Source organism: Ambystoma mexicanum, chromosome 3p (genome assembly GCF_040938575.1).
Source record: "Ambystoma mexicanum isolate Mex_15411 chromosome 3p, UKY_AmexF1_1, whole genome shotgun sequence".
NCBI lineage: Eukaryota > Metazoa > Chordata > Amphibia > Caudata > Ambystomatidae > Ambystoma > Ambystoma mexicanum.
The window spans coordinates 1,185,392,078-1,185,410,173 of record NC_090925.1 but is presented as its reverse complement, the minus strand read 5'-3'; the positions used below and the strand labels follow the sequence as shown (position 1 = coordinate 1,185,410,173).

Genomic DNA, 18,096 nt, shown 5'->3' with positions numbered 1-18,096 from the left:
GTGTGTGCTGCCTGCAGGGGCCGTGGACGGTGTACAGGTAATACCTGGGAGCACACAGCCAAATCGCGTGTGGAACTTCCCGCGCACCCCTGCAATCCACGTACCCTGACAAATCGCGTGTGGTACTTCCCGCGCACCCCTGAAATCCACGTACACGGCCAAATCGCGTGTGGAACTTCCCGCGCACCCCTGAAATCCACGTACCCGGCCAAATCGCGTGTGTAACTTCCCGCGCACCCCTGAAATCCACGTACCCTGACAAATCGCGTGTGGTACTTCCCGCGCACCCCTGAAATCCACGTACACGGCCAAATCGCGTGTGGAACTTCCCGCGCACCCCTGAAATCCACGTACCCTGACAAATCGCGTGTGGTACTTCCCGCGCACCCCTGAAATCCATGTACCCGGCCAAATCGCGTGTGGAACTTCCCGCGCACCCCTGAAATCCACGTACCCAGCCAAATCACGTGTGTAACTTCCCGCGCACCCCTGAAATCCACGTACCCTGACAAATCGCGTGTGGTACTTCCCGCGCACCCCTGAAATCCACGTACACGGCCAAATCGCGTGTGTAACTTCCCGCGCACCCCTGAAATCCACGTACCCTGACAAATCGCGTGTGGTACTTCCCGCGCACCCCTGAAATCCATGTACCCGGCCAAATCGCGTGTGGAACTTCCCGCGCACCCCTGAAATCCACGTACCTGGCCAAATCGCGTGTGGAACTTCCCGCGCACCCCTGAAATCCACGTACCCTGACAAATCGCGTGTGGTACTTCCCGCGCACCCCTGAAATCCACGTACACGGCCAAATCGCGTGTGTAACTTCCCGCGCACCCCTGCAATCCACGTACACTGACTAATCGCGTGTGGGACTTCCCGCGCACCCCTTAAATCCACGTACCCGGCCAAATCGCGTGTGGAACTTTCCGCGCACCCCTGAAATCCACGTACCCTGCCTAATCGCGTGTGGGACTTCCCGCGCACCCCTGAAATCCACGTACCCGGCCAAATCGTGTGTGGAACTTCCCGCGCACCCCTGAAATCCACGTACCCTGCCTAATCGCGTGTGGGACTTCCCGCGCACCCCTGAAATCCACGTACCCAGCCATATCGCATGTGGAACTTCCCGCGCACCCCTGAAATCCACGTACCCTGACAAATCGCGTGTGGTACTTCCCGCGCACCCCTGTAATCCACGTACCCGGCCAATTCGCGTGTGAGACTTCCCGCGCACCCCGGTATACACGCACACGTTTTTTTTCTGTCAGCGCGTGTCTGTGTTTGTGGGTACTCCTTTGCACGTCATTTGTCCTGGAGGGCCACAGTATTGGGCATTCATCATGGCTGTATATAGGTGCTATTTGTTGGCGCACCTTTTGGCGCACATTTCTTACATGCGCAGAGACGCTACCGCCTGCTTTCTTGTGGCGGTCGTGTTTGTGCCTGTGCGCTGGTTTGAGCGTGCGCTTTTTTGCCCTATTCTATTCCATGAATACGTGTTGTAGGCGAGCGTGTGGGCGTTCCGCGCACTTGTACCCTGTGCTTCCCCCGTGACGCCCACATTTTGGCAAGTTGTTCCCCATTCCGAGTGTTACGCCCCGTGTTCCGCCTACTTTTGTTGCGTGCGCCGCGCTATGTGCGATTTTCGCTGTGGCCTGTGCGATTTTCGCTGTAACCTGGCGCACGCCGTTAGATGGCCTGTGCGCCAACGTGCGCCGCGCACTTTTTTATCGCACATCCGATGGTTTTCTCGCGCACGCCCTTCCATGAATCGATGTGCGCTGCTTTTCGTGCGATTTTCGCACTTGCACTGCGATTTTCGCTATTCCACTGCGATTCGCACGTTTTTGGCCACTTGCGCCGCGCTAATAGTTCCATGAATCGGCTTGTTAGTGTCACGCAGAAATGCAGCTGCAGACACAGCTGCAAAGCAGGCAGCTTATATGCCCTTTCTGGAGAAATCAAAATACCTGTTACTGACGGCCAACAGAGAGGGTTACCAGAAGTATATTGTGCATTATCAAAGGAACATGTAATTGAATTTCAGGAAAGAGCGGCAGCAGAGGAAAAATCTTCATGGGAAAAGAGAGGGTGTGCCCTATCACCTACCAGCATTTTTGGGAGACAAAACAGCACAGGTAAAGTAGTGATGCCCAGAGAGCTTTTAAACATTGCACTGGAGTTGTTCCATTGATATGATATGATATTATATGGCATTTGTAATGCGCCTATACACAAGTGTTTCAAGGCGCAAAGAGGCAGGGAGGGGGGAGAAAGGGAAGACAGACAGCGATCTTACTAGGCCACGTGTCATTCAGATCGCCTAAGTGCATGGGAAGAGGGGAAGGGAAAGCGCAAGGGGAAAGGGAGAGGGGAAAGTGAAGTACAGGGGTAGTAGAATATCAAGATAAATAATAAGGGCCAGCTGGTGGCAAGTGCAAAGGTTAGTGCAGACAAGTGCTGGGAAGGGGGCTGTAGGGATACAGAGACAGTCCCGCAGTGCAGGGGTTTCCAGGGAGGCAGTGCAAGGGGAGAGTGGCTGGGCCAGGGACCGAGATCGGTGAGAGTGGCCCAGTTGCAGATTCAGTGCAGTTTCGGTCAGGAATTTAGCAGGGGAGAGGGCGAGAGAAAGCAGAAGCAAAGCGGAAGGTTTTGAGGTGCTTCCGGAACCGGAGATGGTTCTCATCAAGTTTCAGGGAGGCAGGAAGGCTGTTCCAGAGGGAGGCCACTGCCGCGGAGAGAGATCTACCCCCAACTCGTTGCTTGGAGAAGCGCTTCACCCTGAGGGAGCTGGAGGTGGATGAGCGAAGAGCTTGAGAAGGGAGATATTTAGGAAGAGAGAGTTGAAGGTACTTTGGCCCCAGGCCCCAGAAGGCCTTTTGGACAATGCAGAAGGTTTTGAACTTAATCCTGGCAGCCACTGGGAGCCAGTGCAGAGATTTCAGTCCTGGAGAGATACGGTCCCTGGGCTTGAGGCCAAGGACAAGTCTTGCAGTCATGTTCTGGATGAGTTGCAGAGGGCGGAGAGTAGAGGCAGGCAGATTTAGATAGAGGCTGTTACAGTAGTCCAGCTTAGAGAGAACCAGGGCTCTGGAGATAGTGAGCTTCTGGGGGAAGGAGAGGAAAAGAAGAATACCTCTGAGGAGGTGCAGCTGGTAGTGTGACTTCTTAGAGATGTCAGATATGTGAGGAGAGAAGGAGAGTGTGGAGTCGAAGATGACCCCGAGGTTTTTTGCCTTGCAGGTAGGAGCAGGAAGAGGGCCAAGAGAGGCCAGCCAGAGAGCTGCACGGAAGGAGGGAGTGGGTGTCCCAATGAGTAGAATCTCAGTCTTACTGGCATTAAGGCAGAGGTAATTGACGGCACACCATTCCTGGATAGCAGACAGACAGTCATAGATGAAGGAAGGCAAGGAGGAGGCCGAGGGTAGCCTGAAAATGAGCTGGGTATCATCTGCATAGCACTGAAAGTTGGGGCAGAGAGCGGCGATGCAGTGGGCAAGGAGTGCCAGATATTGGTTTAACAGCCAGGGAGAGAGGTTAGATCCCTGGGGGACACCACAGGTAGAGAAAAAGATGTCAGAGAGGAAGGACCCCAGTGAGACCTGGAAGGGTTGATTGGAGAGGAAAGAGGTCAGCCACGCCAAAGCCTGACCAGTGATACCTAGGTTATCACGGAGACGGTTGAGCAGGAAGGCATGGTTGACAGTATCAAAGGCAGAAGAGAGATCAAGCAAAATGAGAACACACGGAGTGTTAGAGTCAAGGTTGGAGAGCAGGTCTTCACAGATGTTCAGGAGAGCAGTTTCCGTGCTTGTGGCAGCTCTGAAGCCAGACTGATGGTCATGAAGACAACCAACAGATTCAGCATGGAGATTAAGCTGGGAGATGGCCAGTTTCTCCAGGAATTTGCCCAAGAGGGGAGTGATGGAGATTGGGCGATAGTTAGCTGGGCAGGAGGGGTCGGAAGAGGGTTTCTTAAGAAGAGGGTGCACAAGGGAGTGCTTAAGGGGGGATGGGAAGACTCCAGAGGCGGAGGAGTGATTGCAGAAGTCAGCCAGGGCAGGAGGCAGGGATTCAATATGGTCCTTGATAGTTTTGGAGGAACAGGGGTGAACCTGTTTTGACAAGACTTTCATAGATCAGACTTGTCTGGAAACCTTGTCAGCAGAGAAAAGGGGAAAGGCAGAGAAGGAGGGAGGAGGGGTGGCTGCAGAAGGGCCAGAGGAAGAGCAGGGAATAGAGAGAGGGAGGTGGTAGGAGGAGAGTGAGGACAGGATGTCCTGAGTTTTTTAAATGAAGTGAGAAGCCAGTGCTGTGCAGAGGGCCTGGGAGGGGAGAGTAGAGGTAGAGACTGCAGCAGGGTTGGGCAGTTCCTTGCAGATTTTAAAGAGTTCAGCCGAGTTGTTAGATGCCGCAGAGATGCAGCCTTGGTTAAGGGCTCTATTCTTGGTGAGAACCGAGAGCTGGTATTGCCTTTGGAGAAGGCGGCAGGCCAGTTTGTCAGAGGATGAACATGAATGCCATTTCCTCTCTGCCACTCTGCACTTGCGTTTTAGGGTGACGAGATCCGAGTCATACCAGGAGTTACATTTGGCTTTGGGCTTCAGGCGGATTCTCATGACAGGGGCAAGGATATGAAGAGTATCAGATATAGCAGAGTGGAGAGTGGAGAGGGCTGAGTCAGCCGAAGGAGGAGGGGGGATGAGAAGGTGGCGGTGAAAGCCTCAACTGACACGTGCTTCATGGGTCGGATGACCGAGAAGGAGGGTGGCAGTGATGAAGGTGGCTTTGCATGAGGGGTAGGCAGGGTGAGGTGGGAGGATAGGAGAAAGTGATCACTCCAGGAGAGAGGAGTGGAAAGAGGGACAGAGAGGGGAAGGTCAGAAGAGATCAGAGCATCAAGAGTGTGCCCTGCAGAATGAGTCGGCCCAGACGGGAGAATAGAGAGTGAGAGAGAGTCGCAGAGGTCGCAAAAGTGTCCAGAGGGAGGACAGGAGGCATCCAGGTGGATGTTAAATTCTCCAAGAAAGAGGAGTTGAGTGGTTGAGGCCAAGAGTGAGGAGGAGAGGTCCGCCGACTCGGAGAGGATGGAGGAAATCTGACCGGGTGGCCGATAGATAGCAGCCACAGTAAGGGAATGGCTAGGAGAGAGAGGGAGTCGGCAGACAAGGCATTCAAAAGAGGAGTAGGTCTGCGTAGGAGTGACAGAGGCAGGAATCCACTCAGGGAAGATAAGGGCAACACCCCTGCCAGCACGGTTGGGCCTGGGCAACTTGTAGCCAACAGGTAGGAGTGTGTCAAAGCTGGTGACAGAGCTGGCCCTGAACCATGTTTCAGTGAGACCGAGAACATCAAGGTCCAGTTCTTCAAGAAGGCGACAGATATAAGAGGAATGTTTGACAGCAGAGCGAGAGTTAAGAGTGGCAATGTGGAGAAGGTTGCCATCCTTGAAGGACTTCTGGGGAGGGGTGCAGATCAGAGGTACGCCCTGCGGAGGTGAAGAAGGAGCACGAGCGGGGGCAGGGAGGGAGGGGAAAGGCAAGGTAGCTGAGGACAGAGGAGGGTGGACAGCGCGAGAAGAAAGGAAGTTGGTGAGGCGCGGGAAGCATCTATCAAAGATGTGAAGGTTGGCCTGAGGGCCTTGGACCAAGACGGTCCCATTAGAGTAGACATTAATGTTGGCCTTAGAGTAGTGGAAGGAGGCCAAGAGGACATCCCAACGGGTGCCACCATTAATGGGAGAAGAGGAGAAAGGAGCAAGCACAGAGACCATATGAAGGGTCCATAGGTCAGGTGAAGGCACGACAAAGAGGATGTCGGTGAGAGTTTCCTTGGAGGAGGCAATGATGTAGGTGTCAGCTATAGGGAGGCCTGGGTTGGAGACCAGGATGTCCTTTTCAAACTTTTTCCTACCAGATTTAGTGAGGAGAGCAGGATGGTCAATGGAGAAGCAGTTAGAAAAGATAGGCGAGATAGAGAGCACCATAGAATAGGAGGGAGAGCATGCATGCAACTACGCAGCACATTGCTGCTGACATTAGTGAGGACTGGTTTATGCCAAATCTGGCTCAACCCATTGACAAATTTGTAGCCAACTGCACTACATGTCACAAATGTCATCCAGAACACACACTCAAGAAATTGGGCCTCATTATAAGTTTGCCAGTCTGGTAACAATGGTACCGGTAAGCTTGCTGGTACCTTTGTTACCGGACCGGAAAACTACGAGTTCTGCACGCGGGTGCCTTCTGCCTGCCAGGGCTGGCCTGGCGGGCATACTGGCACCTGCAAGCAGAGCAGGTCGGATGCACCGGCACCATTCTGAATGGTGCCGGTACATTACATCCGACCTCCCCATTGAGCCCTATGGGGCTCAAATGGGAATGGGGAGCATTTATTTCTGGTGCCTGCAAATGGCCAATTACTGGGTCCGGGGGGGGGGGCAGTGGCGTAATGGCCTGGTAATTGCCCATTCGTGGGTGCCGGGAAAATTTGCAAGTTTATTGGCAGTCTGCCGGTTTTACCGTCAAGGCTACCGCCAAACTTGTAATGAGGCCCATTGAAGGGAACACTGCCCCACACCACAGAGCCATTCAAGGAGCTCCACATAGAGTTCATAGATATGGTGAATCATTTCAACACTTACAGGTATGTACTAGTGGTAGTATGCCCATATTCCCACTGTATAGAGGCAGGGCCATGTGCCAATACAGAGACTAAATCTGCTGCAAGATTCGTAGTTAGGGAAGTATTCCCTAGAAGGGGCATCTGTGAGACACTGAGGTCTGATGATGGTCCACATTTTGTAAATTATTTTCTGGCAGAGGTAACTCGATTATTAGGAACCAGGCACAAGCTGTGTACAGCTTACAACCCACAAGCAAATGGAATAGTAGAGAGACTAAATTGTCTCCTGATATCAAAACTGGCCAAATTATGTGACACCCTAAATAGGAGCTGATTGCACTGCCTGGCCCTGGCCTTCTTTAGCTTGCGAAATCAACCCATCAAGACCACCACTTCACATCCCATGAGGTGGTAAGAAGCAGGAGAATGTTAGCCCGAGCAGTACCCTCACAAACAGTGTCAGACACTCATTACAGTACAGAGCTACTAGGGAATGAATTTGATGTTTATCTCAAGAGCATGTCAATCTGGGTAAAGGTAATTTCTTCACAGATAAATAGAATTGCTGCTAGATGGGCCCTGGCGGATCAGCAAGGTACGACAGAGGTACCTTTTCAACTACATTGTGACAATAGAGTTTACGCAAGGCAGAACATTATCAAATGGCACATGCCCAAGTTTACGGGTCTGCATAAAGTGGAGCAAGTGACCCCAACTGCGGTAAAGCTCAAGAATCATTGTGCCCAGAGACATCTAACTGGGCCTCATTACAAGTGTGGTGGTCTGGAAAGGGTGCCAGTCGCACTGTACCAGCACCCTTCCCATACCGCCACTCTCCAACTCAACTCCATTAGCAACAGTGCCTGTGCTTCCATGGGTATGGGGACTTACACTTTCCGCCGCCTGATATTCGGTGCTGCCAGGACTTGTAATGTCCCAGTGGCACCGGGATCTCAGGTGGGCGAAATGGTGTTACCGGTTTGGCGGTCACCCACCGGTAGCACCAGCGGGTTACCGCTGAACTCGTAATAGGGCCCACTGACTTGCACAGCACCTCAACTCTGATCAACAAAATCATCTCCACCATCGGACTAAGCAACCAAATTTGAGTATATCAATTGACATTAGAGGGAAATCCAGGATGAAAGTCAGACCCGTTGTGCATAACAGAACAAAGGCTAGAGCTGACATGGAGAAAGGTCAAGAAAATAGCTGGCCAAATATGAAAAATATGTTAATAGGGATATGTTGTCTATTTTTCTCTCTTCTTCTTTCTATCCTTTTAAAAGAGCTATTGAGGTTAGGGCATAGAGGTACTAAGCAAAATGAGACACAAGTACAAAATGTATTTGCACTTGGGAATAATGTTCTGATTCACTTTAATTTATTCATCAAAGATGTAAAGTGGAGACTTTTTCTTGAATAAAATCCATTGTATTACATATGTTGTGGTTTCCTATGGTCCTGACAGCAGAGAGTGTTGGGCATTGCATGCAAGTTGACAGAAGGGTCATATCTCTTCAACCCATTCCCTGCGTGGCATGGCCCTGTCCTCTCCTAAGCCACTCGCTGTGCTGTTATTTTGGTAGGGTTAGTTGGGAAATATATGATACTTTTATTCCCTCAAAAACTGTACCTTAAAGCCCACCACTAGCGAAATGGTATCACAGCTTTATTCCTTTACCGTCCACTCTGTCCCAAACTTGGGGATGTTGATTCCAGTGTCAGAGTCACAGGGAGAAAAGACAGTGGCAACACTGACTCTACGAGCAGCATTTCCAGTTTTGTTCAAAATGTGTTGCTTCTTCATGTGTCCTGTCTGAAACTGAAACTGCACTGGTTACCCGGCCACCCTCTGATCTCAAACCCAGGTTACTTCCCCAGCCAGTTGCACACCTGCACTGCTTCCCTGGCAGCCCCCGCACTTGGGGACTGTTTTCTGTATTCCTACAGTCCCCCTTCCAGCACTTGACACCTCATGTCTGCACTTACTCTTGCACTTGCCACCAGCTGGCCATATTTTTTAAGTATTGTTTTATTTATTCTATTTATCCCATGTACTGCACTGTCCCCTCCCCCTCCCCCACTGCACTTTTCCCCTTCCGCCGTCCAATGCACTTACGCGATCTGAATGACACCTGGCCTAGTAAGATTGTTGTCTCTGTCTTCCCTCTGTTCCCCCTCCCTTGCCTCTTCGCGCCTTGAAACACTTGTGTATAGGCGTGTCATGAATGCCATATCATTTCATATAGTCTTACTGGCATTAAGGCAGAGGTAATTGACGGCACACCATTCCTGGATAGCAGACAGACAGTCATAGATGAAGGAAGGCAAGGAGGAGGCCGAGGGTAGCCTGAAAATGAGCTGGGTATCATCTGCATAGCACTGAAAGTTGGGGCAGAGAGCGGCGATGCAGTGGGCAAGGAGTGCCAGATATTGGTTGAACAGCCAGGGAGAGAGGTTAGATCCCTGGGGGACACCACAGGTAGAGAAAAAGATGTCAGAGAGGAAGGACCCCAGTGAGACCTGGAAGGGTTGATTGGAGAGGAAAGAGGTCAGCCACGCCAAAGCCTGACCAGTGATACCTAGGTTATCACGGAGACGGTTGAGCAGGAAGGCATGGTTGACAGTATCAAAGGCAGAAGAGAGATCAAGCAAAATGAGAACACACGGAGTGTTAGAGTCAAGGTTGGAGAGCAGGTCTTCACAGATGTTCAGGAGAGCAGTTTCCGTGCTTGTGGCAGCTCTGAAGCCAGACTGATGGTCATGAAGACAACCAACAGATTCAGCATGGAGATTAAGCTGGGAGATGGCCAGTTTCTCCAGGAATTTGCCCAAGAGGGGAGTGATGGAGATTGGGCGATAGTTAGCTGGGCAGGAGGGGTCGGAAGAGGGTTTCTTAAGAAGAGGGTGCACAAGGGAGTGCTTAAGGGGGGATGGGAAGACTCCAGAGGCGGAGGAGTAATTGCAGAAGTCAGCCAGGGCAGGAGGCAGGGATTCAATATGGTCCTTGATAGTTTTGGAGGAACAGGGGTGAACCTGTTTTGACAAGACTTTCATAGATCAGACTTGTCTGGAAACCTTGTCAGCAGAGAAAAGGGGAAAGGCAGAGAAGGAGGGAGGAGGGGTGGCTGCAGAAGGGCCAGAGGAAGAGCAGGGAATAGAGAGAGGGAGGTGGTAGGAGGAGAGTGAGGACAGGATGTCCTGAGTTTTTTAAATGAAGTGAGAAGCCAGTGCTGTGCAGAGGGCCTGGGAGGGGAGAGTAGAGGTAGAGACTGCAGCAGGGTTGGGCAGTTCCTTGCAGATTTTAAAGAGTTCAGCCGAGTTGTTAGATGCCGCAGAGATGCAGCCTTGGTTAAGGGCTCTATTCTTGGTGAGAACCGAGAGCTGGTATTGCCTTTGGAGAAGGCGGCAGGCCAGTTTGTCAGAGGATGAACATGAATGCCATTTCCTCTCTGCCACTCTGCACTTGCGTTTTAGGGTGACGAGATCCGAGTCATACCAGGAGTTACATTTGGCTTTGGGCTTCAGGCGGATTCTCATGACAGGGGCAAGGATATGAAGAGTATCAGATATAGCAGAGTGGAGAGTGGAGAGGGCTGAGTCAGCCGAAGGAGGAGGGGGGATGAGAAGGTGGCGGTGAAAGCCTCAACTGACACGTGCTTCATGGGTCGGATGACCGAGAAGGAGGGTGGCAGTGATGAAGGTGGCTTTGCATGAGGGGTAGGCAGGGTGAGGTGGGAGGATAGGAGAAAGTGATCACTCCAGGAGAGAGGAGTGGAAAGAGGGACAGAGAGGGGAAGGTCAGAAGAGATCAGAGCATCAAGAGTGTGCCCTGCAGAATGAGTCGGCCCAGACGGGAGAATAGAGAGTGAGAGAGAGTCGCAGAGGTCGCAAAAGTGTCCAGAGGGAGGACAGGAGGCATCCAGGTGGATGTTAAATTCTCCAAGAAAGAGGAGTTGAGTGGTTGAGGCCAAGAGTGAGGAGGAGAGGTCCGCCGACTCGGAGAGGATGGAGGAAATCTGACCGGGTGGCCGATAGATAGCAGCCACAGTAAGGGAATGGCTAGGAGAGAGAGGGAGTCGGCAGACAAGGCATTCAAAAGAGGAGTAGGTCTGCGTAGGAGTGACAGAGGCAGGAATCCACTCAGGGAAGATAAGGGCAACACCCCTGCCAGCACGGTTGGGCCTGGGCAACTTGTAGCCAACAGGTAGGAGTGTGTCAAAGCTGGTGACAGAGCTGGCCCTGAACCATGTTTCAGTGAGACCGAGAACATCAAGGTCCAGTTCTTCAAGAAGGCGACAGATATAAGAGGAATGTTTGACAGCAGAGCGAGAGTTAAGAGTGGCAATGTGGAGAAGGTTGCCATCCTTGAAGGACTTCTGGGGAGGGGTGCAGATCAGAGGTACGCCCTGCGGAGGTGAAGAAGGAGCACGAGCGGGGGCAGGGAGGGAGGGGAAAGGCAAGGTAGCTGAGGACAGAGGAGGGTGGACAGCGCGAGAAGAAAGGAAGTTGGTGAGGCGCGGGAAGCATCTATCAAAGATGTGAAGGTTGGCCTGACGGCCTTGGGCCAAGACGGTCCCATTAGAGTAGACATTAATGTTGGCCTTAGAGTAGTGGAAGGAGGCCAAGAGGACATCCCAACGGGTGCCACCATTAATGGGAGAAGAGGAGAAAGGAGCAAGCACAGAGACCATATGAAGGGTCCATAGGTCAGGTGAAGGCACGACAAAGAGGATGTCGGTGAGAGTTTCCTTGGAGGAGGCAATGATGTAGGTGTCAGCTATAGGGAGGCCTGGGTTGGAGACCAGGATGTCCTTTTCAAACTTTTTCCTACCAGATTTAGTGAGGAGAGCAGGATGGTCAATGGAGAAGCAGTTAGAAAAGATAGGCGAGATAGAGAGCACCATAGAATAGGAGGGAGAGCATGCATGCAACTACGCAGCACATTGCTGCTGACATTAGTGAGGACTGGTTTATGCCAAATCTGGCTCAACCCATTGACAAATTTGTAGCCAACTGCACTACATGTCACAAATGTCATCCAGAACACACACTCAAGAAATTGGGCCTCATTATAAGTTTGCCAGTCTGGTAACAATGGTACCGGTAAGCTTGCTGGTACCTTTGTTACCGGACCGGAAAACTACGAGTTCTGCACGCGGGTGCCTTCTGCCTGCCAGGGCTGGCCTGGCGGGCATACTGGCACCTGCAAGCAGAGCAGGTCGGATGCACCGGCACCATTCTGAATGGTGCCGGTACATTACATCCGACCTCCCCATTGAGCCCTATGGGGCTCAAATGGGAATGGGGAGCATTTATTTCTGGTGCCTGCAAATGGCCAATTACTGGGTCCGGGGGGGGGGGGGCAGTGGCGTAATGGCCTGGTAATTGCCCATTCGTGGGTGCCGGGAAAATTTGCAAGTTTATTGGCAGTCTGCCGGTTTTACCGTCAAGGCTACCGCCAAACTTGTAATGAGGCCCATTGAAGGGAACACTGCCCCACACCACAGAGCCATTCAAGGAGCTCCACATAGAGTTCATAGATATGGTGAATCATTTCAACACTTACAGGTATGTACTAGTGGTAGTATGCCCATATTCCCACTGTATAGAGGCAGGGCCATGTGCCAATACAGAGACTAAATCTGCTGCAAGATTCGTAGTTAGGGAAGTATTCCCTAGAAGGGGCATCTGTGAGACACTGAGGTCTGATGATGGTCCACATTTTGTAAATTATTTTCTGGCAGAGGTAACTCGATTATTAGGAACCAGGCACAAGCTGTGTACAGCTTACAACCCACAAGCAAATGGAATAGTAGAGAGACTAAATTGTCTCCTGATATCAAAACTGGCCAAATTATGTGACACCCTAAATAGGAGCTGATTGCACTGCCTGGCCCTGGCCTTCTTTAGCTTGCGAAATCAACCCATCAAGACCACCACTTCACATCCCATGAGGTGGTAAGAAGCAGGAGAATGTTAGCCCGAGCAGTACCCTCACAAACAGTGTCAGACACTCATTACAGTACAGAGCTACTAGGGAATGAATTTGATGTTTATCTCAAGAGCATGTCAATCTGGGTAAAGGTAATTTCTTCACAGATAAATAGAATTGCTGCTAGATGGGCCCTGGCGGATCAGCAAGGTACGACAGAGGTACCTTTTCAACTACATTGTGACAATAGAGTTTACGCAAGGCAGAACATTATCAAATGGCACATGCCCAAGTTTACGGGTCTGCATAAAGTGGAGCAAGTGACCCCAACTGCGGTAAAGCTCAAGAATCATTGTGCCCAGAGACATCTAACTGGGCCTCATTACAAGTGTGGTGGTCTGGAAAGGGTGCCAGTCGCACTGTACCAGCACCCTTCCCATACCGCCACTCTCCAACTCAACTCCATTAGCAACAGTGCCTGTGCTTCCATGGGTATGGGGACTTACACTTTCCGCCGCCTGATATTCGGTGCTGCCAGGACTTGTAATGTCCCAGTGGCACCGGGATCTCAGGTGGGCGAAATGGTGTTACCGGTTTGGCGGTCACCCACCGGTAGCACCAGCGGGTTACCGCTGAACTCGTAATAGGGCCCACTGACTTGCACAGCACCTCAACTCTGATCAACAAAATCATCTCCACCATCGGACTAAGCAACCAAATTTGAGTATATCAATTGACATTAGAGGGAAATCCAGGATGAAAGTCAGACCCGTTGTGCATAACAGAACAAAGGCTAGAGCTGACATGGAGAAAGCTCAAGAAAATAGCTGGCCAAATATGAAAAATATGTTAATAGGGATATGTTGTCTATTTTTCTCTCTTCTTCTTTCTATCCTTTTAAAAGAGCTATTGAGGTTAGGGCATAGAGGTACTAAGCAAAATGAGACACAAGTACAAAATGTATTTGCACTTGGGAATAATGTTCTGATTCACTTTAATTTATTCATCAAAGATGTAAAGTGGAGACTTTTTCTTGAATAAAATCCATTGTATTACATATGTTGTGGTTTCCTATGGTCTTGACAGCAGAGAGTGTTGGGCATTGCATGCAAGTTGACAGAAGGGTCATATCTCTTCAACCCATTCCCTGCGTGGCATGGCCCTGTCCTCTCCTAAGCCACTCGCTGTGCTGTTATTTTGGTAGGGTTAGTTGGGAAATATATGATACTTTTATTCCCTCAAAAACTGTACCTTAAAGCCCACCACTAGCGAAATGGTATCACAGCTTTATTCCTTTACCGTCCACTCTGTCCCAAACTTGGGGATGTTGATTCCAGTGTCAGAGTCACAGGGAGAAAAGACAGTGGCAACACTGACTCTACGAGCAGCATTTCCAGTTTTGTTCAAAATGTGTTGCTTCTTCATGTGTCCTGTCTGAAACTGAAACTGCACTGGTTACCCGGCCACCCTCTGATCTCAAACCCAGGTTACTTCCCCAGCCAGTTGCACACCTGCACTGCTTCCCTGGCAGCCCCCGCACTTGGGGACTGTTTTCTGTATTCCTACAGTCCCCCTTCCAGCACTTGACACCTCATGTCTGCACTTACTCTTGCACTTGCCACCAGCTGGCCATATTTTTTAAGTATTGTTTTATTTATTCTATTTATCCCATGTACTGCACTGTCCCCTCCCCCTCCCCCACTGCACTTTTCCCCTTCCGCCGTCCAATGCACTTACGCGATCTGAATGACACCTGGCCTAGTAAGATTGTTGTCTCTGTCTTCCCTCTGTTCCCCCTCCCTTGCCTCTTCGCGCCTTGAAACACTTGTGTATAGGCGTGTTATGAATGCCATATCATTTCATATCATACTGCACCCTCTGGCAGCAGTGCAGCATTCCTTGATGCAAGTTAGTAGTAATGTTTTTCAATAAGCGCCACCATGTGAAGGTACTCCGCTCAGGGTTGAAAGTGAATTCATCAAGCAACTCCTCTATCCATTTTGGGCTCATGTCTCCTGAGAGTGGTGTATACTTTGTATGAATCTATGTGATCACTGCGCCGGCCATAATGTCGACTATTAAATTGCCAACTCCCACTATGGCGCGGCGCAGTGATCAAATAGATCACTGTGCCCTGCATACCCATACCCACCTGCCCCCTATCCATTTACCTTTTCGGCGACACGTCTCTCTTCTGACCCTGCGGTGTCAATTCCTCCAGCTGACGCCGCAGGGTCCGTTTGTAATTTGTTTTATATTTTTTTTTAACTTCTTATCCCCTGCTTACCATTATGGTAAGCAGGGGAGACCCCCACCACCCTGACTCCTGTTACTGCGCCCAAGAGGAGCGAGGGACACCCCCGCAACACATGCTTTGCTTGGGCTCATTAATGGGAGTTGGGATTTTGTGCGCACTGAAAGTCGAGAGTCAATGCGGGGGCGCAGTACTGGGGGCAAATATTTCGTACGTTTCCCATTGTATCTGTGTGCCCCATTCCCTCTGTAAGTGCAGCAGCCATTTTATGTGCACTCCCTTATCTTTGGAGGGGAATGCAGCATAAAGTGTGTGCCTGCACTGCTTTCCCAGTAGGAGTGCAGACACAATTGTGTGTGACTGTTTGCAGATTTCCCTATGAAAGGGAAACCTAAATTGTGTGTCTGCCCTCATTCACAGAGTCGTAGAGCAAACAGTGCGTGCATGTACCCTTTTCTGCGGGACTGTAGCAAAAATTGTGCATGTGTGCCTTCTACCCTGTGGAAGTACAACAACATGTTTGTGTGCCCCCTTCCCTGCAAGACTGCAGTAAAATTGTATCTGTGCACCCCCCTTCCTGGAGTAGGGCAGTACAAATTGTGTGCGCAACCCTTTCGCCATGGAAGCACATTAAAGAGGCATGCTAACATTCTTTTTCGGAGCCCCTTAGCCTGCAGGAGTGCAGCCACCATTATGTGCATGTGACCCCTCCTGGCAGGAGTTCAACAACATGTTCATGTTTGCACGCTTCCCTATGGGAGTGCAGCAAAAATGCTGTAGCCCCCCAGTTACCAGCCCATTGCTAGCCTCAAGGTTATTACAGTACAGTGTCCAATGTCTAAAGATATGTGTTAAGGATACAACCTTTCACTAAGCGCCACTCTTCATTCATTTGAACATGTCTTAAAGTAAACACAGAACTTTTTACCTTTCCAGAATCAAACTCTTCCTTTTCATCACTGTCCATTATTAAAGGCTGAAAAGCTGGTTGATCGTCAAAGTAGACATTACAGAGAAGGGTTTCAAATGCGTCTGTGCTGATGTCACTCCCTTTCGATTGGACCATTATAAAACGCACATTTTGCTCAGCTTCAGAGACCTGCAACCAACGGAAACAAGGTCATGTGTGTTCGCTTTTGATGGACTGCATTTGTCAGAATACTAAGCTTCTTACTATAAATATTGCTAACAACATATTTACGAATTATAAATTAAGGGCACCACTCCACAAATCAATACATCGGTTTGAGAACCTTAGCATCCCATAATTTGACATATTAAGTACATATGTTAAGAAAGCTGTTGGGAGCAAACACATCCAGTGCTCTGCTCTATCATGCTATATTGACAACAATATAAAGAATGTTGCAGCAAAAATCACGTCTGTCTGTCCGCTTTCCGGGAGAAATGCAGAACAATGTGTGCGTGTCTGTGTGCAGCCTTCCATCTGAAAGGACAGCAAGAATACTGTGTGTGGCCCCTTCGCTGGGTTGTGCTGGAAGCATTAGGTGGATGTTTCCTTCTCTTCTGGGAGTGCAGAAAAAACTGTGTGCACAGAATGTCTTCCCGGTGGGAGCACAGCAAAAAGTGTGTGTGTGCGTGTGTGTGTGTGTGCCTTCTTCCTTGGTGAAGTGTAGCAACATTTGTGTCAGTGTGCCCCCTACCTTGCAAGACTGCAGCGAAAACGGTGTGTGAACACAATTCCTTCCCGACTGGAGTGCGGCAAGAATTATTTGCTTTCACCCACTTGCCTGCTGGAATGAATCAAAACGTTTCAAACCCTTCAATGTGAGGTGCATCAACCATTGTATGCACACACACCAGCCTTCCTGCGGGGTAAATCTAACTTTGTGTGTGCCCCTTTCTCTGCAGAACTGCAGCAGACATTTTATCTATGCACCACCTCCCTTGTGGGAATTCAGCAACATTGGGCCTCATTACAACGAGTGCATAAAACCCGTAACGAACAGTGCCGGTAAGGGACCGGCACCGTTCATTACGGGCTGCCGCATCACAAGGTCTGCAGCGGGTCCCGCTCAGGATGCCTGGCCAGACCAGTCATTAATGGGCCCGTTATTAGCATCCTCCCCATTCCCATTGAGCCCTATGGGGGCCCAAATGTGAATGGGAATGTACCGGGCCTGCGTACCGAGAATGGGAATTACCGGGCCCGCCAAAGTCGGCATGGCCCGGTAATTCCCTATTCCTGGAACCCAGACCCAGTACCTGGTATGGGGGTAGCCATGCCGCTCAAAGCGTCATGGCTGCATCCAAACTCGTAATGAGGCCCATTGAGTGTGTTTGCCCCTTTCCTGCGGGAGTGCAGCAAAAACATTGGATGGGTGCGCCTCCTTTCCCAATCGAATGAATTCAAATCTGTGTGTGTGCTCCCTTCCCTAACAGGTTTACACGGTGGCAAAAAGCAGAAGTCTTGAATCATTGAAAGTGTTAGTTGTCACTTGCATAAGTTAGTTACATCTTGTCAGCGGGTGAAGGGAAACCCATACACTTCAAATACAAAAAATAAAAGAAGTCCTTGACGTGGTTCACAATGTCTTAAGTGACCAGGCTTCTGTCAATTGGTGCTGCTTCACCACAGACTGTACATAGTAACACATCTTCTCTTCAGGTTCCTGTACTGGATGTAAGGGATTCTCACACCCTTCTTCCATAATGCCCTCAGACTAGACTCCTGGTTTCCGGTGTTAAGTGGTTCCCACTCACATCTTCCTTAATCCTCTCAGGCTTCCCATCTTAAGGCATCCACACACCATTTCTTCTTTCAGTTGCAGATGTTTTGAATGTCTGTCATCTCCCTTGCATCGGTTCTGACGCCATCCTTCTTTGTCACCTTACCTTTCCTCCTATGATCCTGCTCCTCTTTTCTGCCATGCTACGGGCATCTATCTCCTCCCACAATGGGTTTGGCCCTTGAGATCAGAGTCTACCCTTCCACGGAACAGGTTTGCCTTCAGAAACCTTTCTAGTCTGATTCGAGATGCCCTGGTGGTGTATGTTGATGCTGGGTTTGGACTCCAGCTCTGTGCACAAACCTATGGGAGCCTAGGAGTTTCCACTATTTGGAAGCTGGTAAAGGAATATACTTGTATTCAACGTGTCTCTGTATTAGCATCACAACAGTCATCTCTGGCGACGGTGTGATGGTCGGTGCTCCTGGATGTTTGTGGATGTCGCTGGAAGACCCCAGTGATGTTTGGCGGCATACAGTGGTGGACTCAGGAACCCGAGCAGCCATAACATACCAAGTGGTCGA

At 50.3% G+C, this 18,096-nt stretch overlaps 1 protein-coding gene across 2 annotated transcripts in view; it reads right to left on the bottom strand.

Moving 5' to 3' along the window:
- LOC138579862 (uncharacterized) overlaps positions 1-18,096 on the bottom strand; it is a 513,147-nt gene that overhangs the window by 225,949 nt on the left and 269,102 nt on the right. For both annotated transcript variants that reach the window (XM_069650089.1, XM_069650090.1), the window contains one exon: positions 15,751-15,921. In XM_069650089.1, the coding sequence (XP_069506190.1) occupies positions 15,751-15,921 (171 nt within the window). The remainder of the gene's footprint in view (positions 1-15,750; positions 15,922-18,096) is intronic.